The 16,664-nt window shown below is 39.1% G+C and overlaps 1 protein-coding gene across 3 annotated transcripts in view; it reads left to right on the plus strand.

The window, feature by feature from the left end:
• Window positions 1-16,664, plus strand: part of RNF24 (ring finger protein 24) — a 115,748-nt gene that overhangs the window by 91,748 nt on the left and 7,336 nt on the right. Inside the window, exon 5 of one of the 3 annotated variants that reach the window (XM_060396900.1) lies at window positions 6,305-14,891. The exons of the other annotated variants lie outside the window; for them this stretch is intronic. Within the exon in view, the coding sequence (XP_060252883.1) occupies window positions 6,305-6,565 (261 nt within the window). The 3' untranslated portion in view covers window positions 6,566-14,891. Of the gene's footprint in view, window positions 1-6,304; window positions 14,892-16,664 lie in introns of those variants that run through there. 3 annotated transcript variants of the gene reach the window in all.

Genomic DNA, 16,664 nt, shown 5'->3' on the forward strand with positions numbered 1-16,664 from the left:
TGTAGCTTCCAAATTTAAGCACGTTTGGGTCCATTCCCTTTTCTGTTAGGGTGATATTGCATAAAGGAAAGGAGAATCTACTTCCTGCATCTCAGCAGCTAGGATCCTAGCTGCACAAGGACCAGGAAAACTCCTGGGTCAGGCAGAGAGTGAATGAGGAGTCATGTAGCAAACATGCTATGGCCTTGCTCTACCTTAGTTTCCACAGGAAGAGACTCTAGGAAGGTAACCCCATGAAGTCGCCCCTTGTGTAAAAGGAAGTTAAAAACATCTTTTCCGGACTTCCCTGATGGTCTAGTGGTTAAGAATCTGCCTGCCAGACAAGTTCTTTACCACTAGCGCCACCTTTAATATCTATATACATATACATACACATATATATAAAAAACTGAGTCACTTTGCTGTATACCTGAAACACTGCAAATCAACTATATTTCAATTTTAAAAATTAACATTAAAAAAAATTTTAGGGACTTCCGTGGTGGTCCAGTGGCTAAGACTCTATGCTCCCAAAGTAGAGGGTTCAGTCCCTCTTGAGGGAACCAGATCCTACAGGTCACAATTAAGACCTGGTACAGCCAAATAATAAAATAAATATTTTTTAATTAAAAAAAAAAAAGAATCTGCTGTCAATGCAGGGGACACAGTTTGATCCCTGGTCCAAGAAGATCCCACATGCCACAGGGCAACTCAGCCCATGCAGCACCACTACTGAGCCCAAGTGCCACAACTGCTGAAGCCAGAGCGCCTAGAGCCCATGCTCTACAAGAGAAGCCACAGCAATGAGAAGTCTGCACACCACAGCTAGAGTAGCCCCCACTCACTGCAACTAGAGAAAGCCCCTGGGCAGCAACAAAGACCCAGCACAGCCAAAAATAAATGAAATAATTTTTTTTTTAAAGAGTATCTTTTCCTTCTCACTTCCCCACAAGCCCACTCCTTTCCCTTTGGTCGAGTGAGGAGGTGACTCTGTTGCTACAAGTTTTGCCATTTCCCTTTCTTATGTGGGAGGAGATTTTAAACCCACTCATCTTTCTGAGATTACTGATCAATCTTCTTATAAATCACATTACTGAAATTTATTTTTAAATTATAAATACTTAGAACCCAACTGAGGTTTGTCCCAAGTTTACATTGTAAAAAATTGTTTAAAAAGAAAAAAAGCCCAAAGCATGTATGGGGAACTGACAATATTCAGGACCCTAGAGACTGAGTGAGTAGAGTATAGTCCTTCCCTTCCCTCAGAGCACTGTTCCCACAGGGGAGAAAGTCATAAGCCAGTGAGGCTAGGACAGTATGGGCTGAGAACACGGATACATGAAGGCCATGGAAGGGCCTGCCCATTGTACTTCAGTTTGGAGCAAGAAAGTCAGATCTCTCCTGAGCAGCACAGCCATGTGTAGGTTGCTTTCATAGCTTTCAGATTCCAACATTAAATGACACCTCTGAATTGGGAATGCTGCCTTTGCAAATATATGATTATCCTTGTAACTATTCAAGGAAAAGATAATAATTATTGTCCACTACCACCATCAAAGAATGATTGTCTATTTAAAAGAAAATCATTTTGGCTAAATTACATAAGCTGTGGGTCATTTTCATTGTAGGACATTGTCTTCCCCATGTGACTCTCCATTCCCTAGCTCACATTTGAGGTAAATTTACAGATTGTGTCAGCCCCTTGGAAAATGTCAAGCCCTTCCTTCTTGGGCATCTAAGGGACCATGTACTCTGTGAGCACTAGAAAATTAGTCTTCTGCCCAGTGTGCTGTGGCCCCCAAAGCCATTTTCCCTTGATGTTGTTTTATTTATGAGTATAATGTCAATGTTAAAAAAAATGTAATCATGTATTCCAGGTGGCAGGATTACCAAGATGTCTGTTTCTTCATATAGTTTATCTCAGGAGCAAGGGAACTCACACTATAAAAAAATTAGGTTAGGTAAGGTAAGTGTTATTCCTTGTTTTGCTTTTATAGCAGTTGAGGTTTTAAAAGTTGAAGAGAATGGACATATCCTCCAACTTCTGAGTATGGAGGAAAAAAGGTGGCCCTTTATCTTTTTTAGTCTGGAGCCTTCATGTTATGATGCCCCTATTGTACCCACAAACTTGAAGCTTCTGCTGTTCCCCAAGCTGCAAAAATTACTCTGGAATGCCAGCTCCCTTCTATTCTATGACGAGCTGTCAGTTAACTTACTATTTTTTTTTTTTAACTTGCTATTGACTAGTGGATTTTTGCCAAAACTAATGCCTGTGGCTGGTGATTTTTATTTTGGCTGGCCAAAAATCAGTTCTGTTGTCTCACTAACACTTTTCAGGTTATTACATTCAATAGTTACACCTGACACACCTGTAAAGTCTTCTGCAGCACCACGAGCTTCATTTTCACTTTCCATATCAGAATCAATCACTAAGGTTTTTGTCATTTTTGTTGGAGAGAACAAAAGCAAAGGAGAAAAGGAAAGATACAAGCATCTGAATGCAGAGTTCCAAAGACTAGCAAAAAGAGCCTTCTTCAGCGATCAGTGCAAAGAAATAGAGGAAAACAACAGAATGGGAAAGACTAGAGATCTCTTCAAGAAAATTAGAGATACCAAGGGAACATTTCATGCAAAGATGGGCTCAGTAAAGGACAGAAATGGTCTGGACCTAACAGAAGCAGAAGATATTAAGAAGAGGTGGCAAGAATACACAAAAGAACTGTACAAAAAAAGATCTTCACGAACAAGATCATCACAATGGTGTGATCACTCACCTAGAGCCAGACATCCTGGAATGTGAAGTGACGTGGGCCTTAGAAAGCATCAATATGAACAAAGCTAGTGGAGGTGATGGAATTCCAGTTGAGCTATTTCAAATCCTGAAAGATGATGCTGTGAAAGTGCTGGACTCAATATGCCAGCAAATGTGGAAAACTCAGCAGTGGCCACAGGACTGGAAAAGGTCAGTTTTCATTCCAGTCCCAAAGAAAGGCAATACCAAAGAATGCTCAAACTACCGCACAATTGCACTCATCTCACATGCTAGTAAAGTAATGCTTAAAATTCTCCAAGTCAGGCTTCAGCAATATGTGAACCGTGAACTTCCAGATGTTCAAGCTGGTTTTAGAAAAGGCAGAGGAACCAGAGATCAAATTGCCAACATCTGCTGGATCATTGAAAAAGCAAGAGAGTTCCAGAAAAACATCTATTTCTGTTTTATTGACTATGCCAAAGCCTTTGACTGTGTGGATCACAATAAACTGTGGAAAATTCTATAAGAGATGGGAATACCAGACCACCTAACCTGTCTCTTGAGAAACCTCTATGCAGGTCAGGAAGCAACAGTTAGAACTGGACAGAACAGTAGACTGGTTCCAAATAGGAAAAGGAGTACATCAAGGCTGTATATTGTCACCCTGCTTATTTAACTTCTGTGCAGAGTACATCATGAAAAACGCTGGGCTGGAAGAAGCACAAGCTGGAATCAAGATTTCTGAGAGAATTATCAATAACCTCAGATATGCAGATGACACCACCCTTATGGCAGAAAGTGAAGAGGAACTAAAGAGCCTCTTGATGAAAGTGAAAAAGGACAGTGAAAAATTTGGTTTAAAGCTCAACATTCAGAAAACTAAGATCATGGCATCTAGTCCCATCACTTCACGGGAAATAGATGGGGAAACAGTGGAAACAGTGTCAGACTTTATTTTGGGGGACTCCAAAATCACTGCAGATGCTGATTGCAGCCATGAAATTAAAAGACGCTTCTCCTTGGAAGGAAAGTTATGACCAACCGAGATGGCATATTCAAAAGCAGACATTACTTTTCCAACAAAGGTCCATCTAGTCAAGACTATGGATTTTCCAGTGGTCATGTATGGATGTGAGAGTTGGACTGTGAAGAAAGCTGAGCACCAAAGGACTGATGCCTTTGAACTGTGGTGTTGGAGAAGATTCTTGAGAGTCCCTTGGACTGCAAGGAGATCCAACCAGTCCATTCTAAAGGAGATCAGTCCTGGGTGTTCTTTGGAAGGAATGATGCTAAAGCTGAAACTCCAGTACTTTGGCCACCTCATGTGAAGAGTTGACTCACTGGAAAAGACTTTGATGCTGGGAGGGATCGGGGACAGGAGGAGAGGGGGACAACAGAGGATGAGATGGCTGGATGGCATCACCGACTTGATGGACATGAGTTTGGGTGAACTCCAGGTATTGGTGATGGACAGGGAGACCTGGCGTGCTGCAATTCATGGGGTCACAAAGAGTCGGACATGACTGAGTGACTGAACTGAACTGAATATTCATATCTGAATTAGAAGTGTATTCTGAAAAATCATCTTCTGATACACTATTATATATGTTGCACAGACAACAGAGAAAGTATCTGCATAAAATTTACTGGAAAATTCTTATTTACTCAAAATTTCACAATGTGTCATTTTTGAAAATTTTATGGTAATAAACTTGCAGTTATAACATACACAAAGTTGGAAGAAAAATCCAACAGAGCAAAATGTGAATGATCATGACAATCTTACGTTGTATAATGAACACTTGATCAATTTTAAACTCTAACAACTTCACATGGTAATGTTAATTGTATCACTCTCAAAAAATGTATTAATACATCTCCGGTCAATAATGTTCAGGTAAGAAAAGATGAATTAATATATCTCTAGTCAATAATGTGTTAAGGACCTTTCTGCCTTTTATCATGTAAAACAAATGGACTCAAGTATCTATGCAATGACCAATCAGTAAATGTATGTCCTAGCCCAATTTCTGACAGAGCTGATAGGATCTGTTCTTTGACTTTGAAAAATGAAGAGTGATTTCCTGTCTCATTTTGTAAGGCCAGTGTCATCTTGATATCAGGACCAGTCAGTGATATCATAAAAAAGAAAAAAGCTCCAAATCAGTATCACTTATGAATATAGTTGCAAAAATCTTCAACAAACACCAGCAAACCAAAATCAGCAGCATATAAAAAGGATTATAATTTGTCCCAGGAATACAGAGTTGGTTCAACAAAGGAAAATCAGTCAATGTAATATACCCAATTGATAGAATAAAGGGGTAGGGAGAACACATGACCACCTGAATAGATGCAGAAAAAGCATTTGACAAAATTCAACATTCTTTTTTTTTATGATTTCTTTTTTTTTATTTAAATTTTATTTTTTTACTTTACAATACTGTATTGGTTTTGCCATACATTGACATGAATCCACCACAGGTGTACATGAGTTCCCAACCCTGAACCCCCCTCCCACCTCCCCTCCCCATAACATCTCTCTGGGTCATCCCAGTGCACCAGCCCCAAGCATCCTGTATCCTGTATCAAACCCTAGACTAGCGATTCGTTTCTTACATGATAGTATACATGTTTCAATGCCATTCTCCCAAATCATCCCACCCTCTCCCTCTCCCTCTGAGTCCAAAAGTCTGCTCTATACATCTGTGTCTCTTTTGCTGTCTTGCATATAGGGTTATCATTACCATCTTTCTAAATTCCATGTATATGTGTTAGTATACTGTATTGGTGTTTTTCTTTCTGGCTTACTTCACTCTGTATAATCGGCTCCAGTTTCATCCACCTCATTAGAACTGATTCAAATGTATTCTTTTTAAGGGCTGAGTAACACTCCATTGTGTATATGTACCACAGCTTTCTTATCCATTCATCTGCTGATGGACATCTAGGTTGCTTCCATGTCCTGGCTATTATAAACAGTGCTGCGATGAACAGTGGGGTACCCGTGTCTCTTTCAATTCTGGTTTCCTCGGTGTGTATGCCCAGAAGTGGGATTGCTGGGTCATAAGGTAGTTCTATTTGCAATTTTTTAAGGAATCTCCACACTGTTCTCCATAGTGGCTGTACTAGTTTGCATTCCCACCAACAGTGTAAGAGGGTTCCCTTTTCTCCACACCCTTTCAAGCATTTATTGCTTGTGGACTTTTGGATCACAGCCGTTCTTACTGGTGTGAAATGGTACCTCATTGTGGTCTTGATTTGTATTTCTCTGATAATGAGTGATGTTGAGCATCTTTTCATGTGTTTGTTAGCCATCCATATGTCTTCTTTGGAGAAATGTCTATTTAGTTCTTTGGCCCATTTTTTGATTGGGTCATTTATTTTTCTGGAATTGAGCTGCATAAGTTGCTTGTATATTTTTGAGATGAGTTGTTTGTCAGTTGCTTCATTTGCTATTATTTTCTCCCATTCAGAAGTCTGTCTTTTCACCTTGCTTATAGTTTCCTTTGTTGTGCAGAAGCTTTTAATTTTAATTAGATCCCATTTGTTTATTTTTGCTTTTATTTCCAGTATTCTGGGAGGTGGATCACAGAGGATAAAAATACTCAATATACTAGGAGCAGAAGGGAGCCTCTGCAACTTGATCAAGGTGTCTATGAAAAACCCACAACTAACTTCATACTTATTGAAAGACTGGAAGCTTTTCCTCCTAAGAGGAAATTAGACAAGGATGCCTACTCTAATCGCTTTTATTCAACATTATACTGGAGGAGTCAAGCCAGAGCAGTTGAGCAGGAAAAAGTAGTAAAAGGCATCCAGATAGGAAGGTAAGAAGTAACACTGTATTTGTAGATATGATTTTGTAGCTACAGAAACCCCAAAAGAATCCACCTAAAATCAAGAGATAAATGAGTTCAGAAATTTTTCAGAATAAAGATCAATATACAAAATCAGCTTTGTAGCGGCAATGAACAATCTGAAAATGAAATTAAGAAAACTATTCCAATTGTAATGGCACCAAAAAGGGTAAGATTCCTGGGAATGAATTTGACAAAAGAAAGATGCTCGGACTTGTACACTGAAAACTATAAAACATCATTGAAAGACATTAGAGAAGACATAAATGAATGGAAAGACTTCCTGTATCCATGACTTGGAAGACCTACTGTTTTGGGTTTGTTTGTTTTTTCTGTGCTGGATGTCTGCTGCAGGTTTTCTCTAGCTGTGGCTACTCTCTGGTTACAGTGCACAGGCATCTAATTGCAATGGATTCCCTTGTGGCAGAGCACAGGCTCTAGGGTGCTCAAACTGTGGTGCACAGGCTTAGCTGCCCTGTGGTATGTGGAGTCTCCAGGAATCGAACCTGTGTCCATTGGCAGGTGGAGTCTTAACCACTGCACTGGACCACCAGGGAAGTCCTTACTATTGTTAAACACAGCAGTATTCCCCCCAATATTTACAAAACCAGCACAACTCCTATCAAAATCACAGCTGCCCTTTTTTTGTAGAAATTAACAAGCAGAACTTAAAATTCACATGGAAATGTAACAGCCCCAAATGGCCAAATACAATCTCAAAAAGGAAGAGAACTGGAGGATTCACACTTCCCAATATCAGAACTTACCACAAGCCTACAGTATTTAAGACAGTGTGATACAAGCAGATGGATAGACATAAAAATCAATGGAATAGAATTGAGAGTTCAGAAATAAACCAATACATTTATGGTCAATTGATTTTCAACAAGGGTGCCAAGACATTCAATAGGAAAAGAATAGTCTATTCAACAAATGGTGCTGTAGATTGGTTCAAGGTGGTGGAGCAGAAGGACATGTGCTCATCTCCTCCTGCAAAGAGCACCAGAATCACAACTGGCTGTTGAACAACCATCTACAGGAGGATGCAGGAACCCACCAAAAAGAGATACCCCATGTCCAAAGACAAAGGAGAAGCTGTAACAAGATGGTAAGGAGAGCTGCAGTCACCATAAAATCAAATCCCATCCTCATGGGGTGAGTGACTCACAAACTGGAGGACAGTAATACCAAAAAAGTTCTCCTACTGTTGTGAAGGTTCTGAGACCTATGTCAGGCTTCCCAGCCTGGGTATCTGGCAAAGGGACTAGGAATCCCCACAGAAACTGACTTTGAAGGCCAGTGGAATTTGATTACAGAACTTCCACAGAACTGGGGGGAACAGAGACTCCACTCTTGGAGGGTACAAACAAAATCTTATGTGTGCCAAGACCCAGGGGAAAGGAACAGTCACCTCATAGAAGACTACCTGCTTAGTGCTGGAGGGTCTCCGTGGCCTTGGCCACGGCTCGCTGCAGGGATAGGGGCACTGGGAGCAGCAGTCCAAAGAGGTGTCCCTTGGCACATGAGCCATCTTGGAGTTCACCATTAACCCTAGCTTATAGACTCCAGGATGGGGTCACCTCAGTCCAAAAAACTGCCAGGGAGGGAGTACAGCCTCACCCATCAGCAGACAATCAGACTAAAGTTTTACTGAGCACAGCCCTGCCCACCAGAGCAAGACCTAGTTTTTCCCACCTCTAGTCCCTCCCATCAGGAAGCCTATACAAGCCTCTTAACCTCATCCACCAGAGGACAGACAGAATAAGCAAGAACTACAATCCCACAGCCACCAAAACGAAAACCACATCACAGAAAGTTAATCAAAATGAAAAGGCAGAGGTTATGTCCCAGATGAAGGGACAAGATAAAAGCCCAGAAAAACAGCTAAATGAAATGGAGACAGGCAATCTTCTCGAAAAAGAATTCAGAATGATAGCTTAGACGATCCACAGTCTCAGAAAAAGAATGGAAAAGATCCAAGAAATGTTTACCAAAGACCAACAAGAACTACAGAATAAACAAACAGAGATGAACAATACACTAGAAGGATCAACAGAATAACTGAGCAGAAGAATGGATAAGTGACCTGGAAGACTGAATGGTGGAAATCACTGCCACAAAGCAGAACATAGAGGAAAAAAATGAAGACAGCCTAAGAGACCTCTAGGACAACATTAAATGCACCAACGTTAGCATTATAGAAGTCCCAGAAGGAGAAGACAGAAGACTCGAGAAAATATTTGAAGAGCTAATAGCTGAAAACTTCCCTAACACGGAAAAGGAAATAGTCAACCAAGTGCAGGAAGCACAGAGAGTCCCAGGAAGGATAAACCCAAGGAGGAACATACTGAGACACACAGTAATCAAACTGACAAAAATTAAAGACAAAATATTAAAAGCAACAAGGGAAAAACAACAAATAGCATACAAGAGAACTCACATAAGGTTATCAGCTGATTTCTCAACAGAAATCTATGCCAGAAGGGAATGGCACAATGTATTTAAAGTGATGAAAGGGAAGAACCTACAACCAAGAAGACTCATTCAGATTTGATGGAAAAATCAGAAGCTTAACAGACAAGCAAAAGTTAAGAGAATTCAGCACCACCAAACCAGCTTTTCAACTAATGCAAAAAGAACTTCTCTAGGCAAGAAACACAAGAAAAGGAAAAGACCTACAAAAAAACAAAACAATTAAGAAAATGGTAATAGGATCATACATATTGATAATGACCTTAACTGTAAATGGATTAAATGTGCCAACCACAGGACATAGACTTGTTGGATGGATGAAAACATATGCATGTCATAAGCACTTCCAGTTACCACATCACTCTACTTAATCCCCTAAATTGTATGTAATTATTTTATATTGTTAGGTTAGTCATGTTTCCATTATGGCTTGCAACTGTAATTATCTTTTGTCTGGATATTGACTGTGAAAACTAATAATCATCTTTTACTGTTGTGATTATGTAACTGTTATTCACTTAGTACCATTAAATCATGATTGGTCAAAAAAATAATAATAATAGAACCCTATATCACCAAAATTACCATGAAATAGGAAAACCTGTAATCACTTTTTAAAATCCAGATGCACATTACTTGGAATTTTTTGAAAAATACAAATACCCAGGTGTTGTTTTTTTTCCAGAGCTCTGGATGTGACTCCAATGAACAGCTATCTTTAAAAACAACTGGATTATATGATGATCTTTTACTTTTATCTAGTTTGTTTCATTTCTCTATTTCATATTCAGTATTGCCATTTCATTTAGTTTATGTTTTCCAATTTCTCCTCTGTTCTTTCTTAATACCTAGTATAGTAAGAAAGCTTTTGTGTGTGTGTGTGTATATGTGTATATATATGTATATATATAGTATATATAATATATACATTTTAAGAAACTTAGGATCCTATTTTTGCCTAGCTAAAAATTTTATGACATTTTGGTTTCACTTGTTTGACTAAGTATGAGTAGAATGCCAGATTTCTAATTTATATTCACTCAAAACTTTGATAGAGTTCCACTTAGTATTACTGATAAAAGTCTAGAAAGCTTATTATCTTGGTGATTTTTTTTAATGTGAATGAGGCTTGAAACTTCTAATCCAATTCTGAGAATATAAAAAAAATACTCTGTTGTAAAAAAAAATTAATATATGATACAGGATTATTAATTACAGATTTTGTTCAAATTTCACCAAATTTTATGCTAGTGTCCATTATCTGTTTTCATAGCTTATTTAAAATTCCACATTGTATTTAGTTGCATTGAGCAGCTTCAGCTTCATGAAACAAATTCTGATAAATTCTTTTCATTTTTATTCTACTACAAATATTTTTCTAATTTTCCTTGTCATGGCTTCTTAGACACACCCATCACTTAAAAGTGGACATTTAATTTCTGAATAACATGGGATTTTGTTAAAGTATTTTTAATATTAACTTCTCATTTTGATACTAATTTCTCATTTAAATGTTTTCTTCTCTGCAATCGCCCTCTGGTTTTTTAGTCTTTTAACTTCATTGAAGCTTTCAATGGCTAAGTCAAAGGTCTCTCTTGGTAAACGTCACATTGCACTTGAAAATATGTGGGTTATTTTCGAGTATCTTTTGATTTTGATTTCCAGCATAATTCTACAGTGATAAGAGAACAGATTATATGATTTCAATACCTTTAGACCATGAAACTTTTGCACCTTGTTATATGTCTCTGGATATGTTCCAGTGTCTCCTAGTTTATAGTCTATGGGAACTGGAATAGAATTTGTATCCTGCTGTTGTGTGAAAATTGTATAAATCTTAATCATGTTGAATTGGTTCATAAGGCTTTTCAGGTCTACTACATCCTTCTACTTTTCTGTGTTTTCATTCTATTAATTTTTGAGTGTTTGATATTGAAACTCCAATTAAAATCTTAATTTATCTACTTAAATAATTATAATATATAGAACTATATGTAACTTTGTATTTTCCAAGTCTCTTGTAAATGTGTTGCCTTACTCCCATTATTTGAAAAATTGGGGAGAATAAATGGTCCTGGGATAACTAGATACCCACACACAAAAGAATGAAATCGGTCATCATATATAACTTTGTGCTCAACTTGCTAATATTTACTCATGTGCAAAGTATTTTTCTTTCCTTGGAAATGAAAATAAGTCAAAGGATGTTGACTGAATTATATTGATTTGATTATATTATTCTTACTATAGTCAAATAAAAGTTTTTAAAATAATAACTTAGAAGTCATATTGGGGATTTTAACTATAAAAGTTTTTGCAAAAGAAAAGAAAGAATGAAATTGGAGCCCTGCTTCACACCATACACAAAATAACTCAAAAATGAATCAAAAACCTAAATGTAACAACTAAAATAACCAAACTCTTAGAATTAAACATAAATATATATCTTCATGGCTTTGGACTAGACAGTGGTTTCTTAGGTATGACACCTAAAGCACAAGCAGCCAAAGAAAAACCTAGATAAACTGAACTTCATCAAAACTTAAAACTTCTGTGCTTCAAAGAACATTATCAAGAAAGTAAAGAGACAAATCACAGGAAGGAAATATTTGCAAATCTTTTATCTGAAAAGTTTGGTATTCAGCGTATATAAATAACTTTTACAACTCAATAATAAAAAGCCTACAAAATAAAAAGATCTGGGACTTTCCTGGTGGTTCAGTGGTTAAGAATCTACGTGCTACTGAGGTTCAAGAGGGAAGGGATATATGTATACCTATGGCTGATTCATGTTGATGAATGGCACAAACCAGCACAACATTGTAAAGCAATTAGCCTCTGATTAAAATTTTTTTATATTTAAAAATAAAAGAATCCACCTGCCAATGCAGAAGATGTGGGTTCAATCCCTGGTTCCAGGACGATTCCACATGCTGCAGGGCAACTAAGCCCATGCACCACAACTACAGGAGCCTATGCTTTCTAGGGCCCGTGTGCTGCAACTACTGAAGCTCACATGCCTAAAGCCTGTGCTTTGCAACATGAGAAGCCAGCACAATGAGAAGCCTGTGCATGCCAACAAAGAGTAGCTCCCACTTGCCTATACCTATATGTTCAGCAACAAAAACCCAGCACAGGCATTCATTCACTCATTAATTAAAAATTTAAAAGATCTGCAAACACTTTTTCCCAGTATTTTTATCCTAACAGATCTTTCATAGAATAAAAGTTTTTAAATTTGATGAAGTCCAGTTTACCAATGTTTTTTTTTTTTTGGTTGCTTTAGGGATCCTATCATACTTCTGGTGCCTCTGGATGTCCAGTTGCTCCAACACCATTTGCCAAAAGGCCATCCTTCTGCCACAGAAACTCTTTTGCATCCTTGTCAAAGTCAGCTGGCTATCTGATAAAGGATTTGTGTCTAGAATATATAAAAAACTCATACAACTCAAAAATAAAAAGAAAAATTACCCAACTAAAAAATTGGCAAAGAATCTGAAAAGACATTTCTCCAAAGAAGGTGTATGAATGGTCAATAAACACATTGTTAGTCATTAGGGCAATCCAGTTCAAACATAAAGTATCTCTTCATACCATCTAGACTGTATATAAATCAACAAGATATAATAACCTGAAGATACAGAGAGATTGGGGCCCTAATACACTGCTGATGGGAATGTGAATGGTTTGGCCACTTTGGAGAACAGTTTAGTAGTTCCTCAAAAACTTAAACACAGAGTTACCGTATGATCCAGCAATTCTACTCCTAACTGAAAACTCCAAGAGAATTGAAAACTCTAACAGATGCTTGTACACTTGTTTTGAGCAACATTATTCACGATAGCCAAAAGGTAGAAACAACCCAAGTTGCTATCAACAGATGACTGGATAAACAAAGGTGGTATATTCAATATAACAGAATACCATCTTGCCATTAAAATGAGGTGTTGATTCATGCTGCAATATGGATGAGCCATGAAGGTATCATACTAAGTGAAAGGAGACAGACACAACAGACCACACATTGTATGAATGCCATTTCGTGATTCCAGTCCATTTTTAAATGACCAGAATAAACAAATACATTAAGCCAGGAAATTAATCAGTGGTTACCAGGGGGAAAAGGCAGAATGGATAGTGACTGCTTACTTGTTGTTGTTCAGTTACTAAGTAATGTTCAACTCTTTGCGACCCCATGAACTGCATGCAGCACACCAGGCTTCCCTGTCCTTCACTATCTCCTGGAGTTCACTCAAACTCATGTCCATTAAGTTGGTGATGCTATCCAACCATCTCATTCTCTGTTGCCCACTTCTCATGCTCTGAATCCTTCCCAGCACCAGGGTCTTTTGCAATGAGTCGGCTGTTCACATCAGGTGGCCAAAAGTATTGGAGTTTCAGCTACAGTATCAGTCCTTCCAATGAATATTCAGGGTTGATTTCCTTGAGGATTGACTGGTTTGACCTCCTTGCAGTCTGAGGGAATCTCAAGAGTCTTCTTCAGCACCACAATTTGAAAGCATCACTTCTTTGGTGCTCAACTTTCTCTATGGTCCAACTCTCACATCCATACATGACTACTGGAAAAACCATAGCTTTGACTAGACGGACCTTTGTCAGCAAAGTGATGTCTCTGCTTTTTAATATGCTGTCTAGGTTTGTCATAGCTTTCCTTCCAAGGAGCAAGCATCTTTTAATTTCCTAGCTGCAGTCACCACCTGCAGTGACTTTGGAGCCCAAAAAAATAAAGCCTCTCATTATTTACATTTTTTCCCATCTATTTGCTATGAAGTGATGGGACTAGATGACATGATCTTATTTTTTGAATGTTGAGTTTTAAGCCAGCTTCTTCACTTTCCTCTTTCACCCTCATCAAGAGGCTCTCTAGTTCCTCTTCACTTTCTGCCTTTGGAGTGCCATCATTATCTGTATATCTGAGGTGGTTGTTATTTCTCCCAGTAATCTTGACTCCAGCTTATAAGTCATCCAACCCAGCATTTCACATGATGTACTCTGCATGTAAGTTAAATAAGCAAGGTGACAATACACAGCCCTGATGTACTCCTTTCCCAATTTTGAAACAGTCTGTTGTTCCATGTCCGGTTCTAACTGTTGCTTCCTGACCTGCATACAGGTTTCTCAGGAGACAGGTATGGTGGTCTGGTATTCCCATCTCTTTAAGAAATTTCCACAGTTTGTTGTGATCTGCACAGTCAAAGGCTTTAGAATAGTCAATGAAGCAGGAATAGATGTTTTTCTGGAATTCCCTTGCTTTCTTTGGGATCCAGCAAATGTTGGCAATTTGATCTGTGGTTCCTCTGCCTTTTCTACACCCAGCTTATACATCTGGAAGTTTTTAGTTCATGTACTGCTGAAGCCTCGCATGAAGGATTTTGAGCATAATATTGCTAGCATGTATGAGTGTGTTAGTCGCTCAGTTGTGTCCAGCTCTTTGTGACTCCATGAACTGTAGTCCCAAGTTCCTCTGTCCTTGGAGATCTCAAGGCAAGAATACTGGAGTGAGTAGCCATTTCCTTCTCCAGGGGATCTTCCCGACCCAGGTCTCCTGCAATGCAGGAAGATTCTTTACCATCTGAGCCACCAGCTAGCATGTGAAATGAGCACAACTGTACAGTAATTTGAACATTCTTTGGCATTGCCCTTCTTTGGGATTGGAGTGAAAACTGACCTTTTCCAGTCCTGTGGCCACTGCTGAGTTTTCCAAATTTGCTGACATAAAATTAGATAGTGGTGATGGTTGCACAACTCTGTGAATATATTAAAAAAAAAAAAAAAACACTACTGAATTGCTTTCCTGGTGGCACAGACAGTAAAGAATCTACCTGCAATGCAGGAGACCCAGGTTCAATCCCTGTGTCAGGAAGATCCCCTAAGGAGGAATTGGCAACCCACTCCAGTATGTTGCCTGGAGAAGCCCATGGACAGAGGAGCCTTATGGGCTACAGTCCATGTGGTTGCAAAGACTCAGACACAACTGAAGTGACTTAGCATGCACTGAATTGTATGCTTTACAGGGTGAATATTATGGAGTATGAATTATATCTCCATTTTAAAAGAAGGAGTGAAAAAAAAACAATCTCGTTGAAATACTGCAGAATAAAGCTTATTTGCAAAGTACAGTCTGTAAATTTGTAAAATTAGTTTGACCCTTGAGGGAACTGCTAAGTAGTCAGATCTAAGCTTCTCTCATCATGACTGCCCTTGGCTTTTGGTCACCTTTAGCACTTAACATGTCAGAGTTTATCTTGTTCTTTTTTTTCAAGTGACTATGGTTTTAGAATTTTTTTAAAAGAACATAATAGCCATTAATAGTAACTCCATTTGAAAAGGCTACAAATCTAATTTTGGATTCTGGGAAAATAACCAAATAAAAATGAATGACTCATCCAACATCTTGCCCTTTGGTAGGATCAGCACTGAATCTCTACAAGGCATAGCCAGCAGTCCTCAATGTTTGTTTGTTTTTTTTTCCAGAAGGTTATGCCAGGAAGAAAGCTCGATGTTAAGGCCAGAGGACCTGTTCACACAGTGTAGGAGGTGGGAACATCATTCCCCCTTTACAGATGGGAAGCTGAAGCCCAAGACCAAAACTGCTAGTTTCTCATCTTTACCCACAGCTTGTTCTTAACCTTCCTCCAGAAAACAAAAATGGGCTTGAAAATAGTGTTCCCATCACTAAATTTAAATATGAATAAAAACTGGTATCGGTAGAATGCCTTCCTACCTCCTCAGGCCTGCCCCCAACCTGAGCTGATGACATGATGACAGTCTCAGGTGGAGGGAGGGAGCGGCACATAATGTCCTTACCCTGCAGATAAAGGAAGAGAGCTTGAGGGGCAACACGATGGCAGAAGTCACAGAGCTTGGGTGTCCCAGCCGAGGCCAGCCATCTGTCCTGCTCTCCTCCCTCCTCTCGTGCTGTCTCAGCAGTAATCCAAACTGATAAGACACTTATCCATTCTCCTCCTCCTGTGAAGATCTTGTTACACAAGGCCCTGAGAGTTCTGTGGAGAAGGGTGATGGAAGACCAACATTCATAGCACTGGCCACAGGGCACAAAGAGCCACATGTCCTGTCACAAAACCTAAGAATATTGGATTACATATTATAGGTTAAGAAATGGGTGATGGGGAGGCTGGTCAGCAGTCTGAACAAGAAATGGTGATGGCTTAACCAGGACCGCTGGAGATGGACAGGGAAGCAAGCAGGGAGGAGTTCAAGCTTTGGGCAAATCAAAGTGTTTACAGACCTGGATTCTCACCCAGGCCTGGCCACTCACCAACTGCATTGCCTCTAGGCAACATGGTTACTGCTCTGAGTTTGTTTCCCCATCTGTAAATTGAGTAAATGGGACGATACTTGGTGTCCCTTGGCCCTGGTAAGTGCTGAAGAAGAAGTGGTTGGAACCCAGCATCTGGGTTTGAATAAGGCTTCTTTCCAAGCAGTTGAGGCTAGCCACCTATCAGAGCAATCCTGGCCCCATCTGTACATTTTCCTAAGTTTAAATTCAGTGACTCCTGAATCACTTTTTATGTGACAAAGACAGACACTGACAGGACAGTGTCAGAGTAAGGGACCCC

Source organism: Ovis aries, chromosome 13 (assembly GCF_016772045.2).
Source record: "Ovis aries strain OAR_USU_Benz2616 breed Rambouillet chromosome 13, ARS-UI_Ramb_v3.0, whole genome shotgun sequence".
In the NCBI taxonomy this organism is placed as follows: domain Eukaryota; kingdom Metazoa; phylum Chordata; class Mammalia; order Artiodactyla; family Bovidae; genus Ovis; species Ovis aries.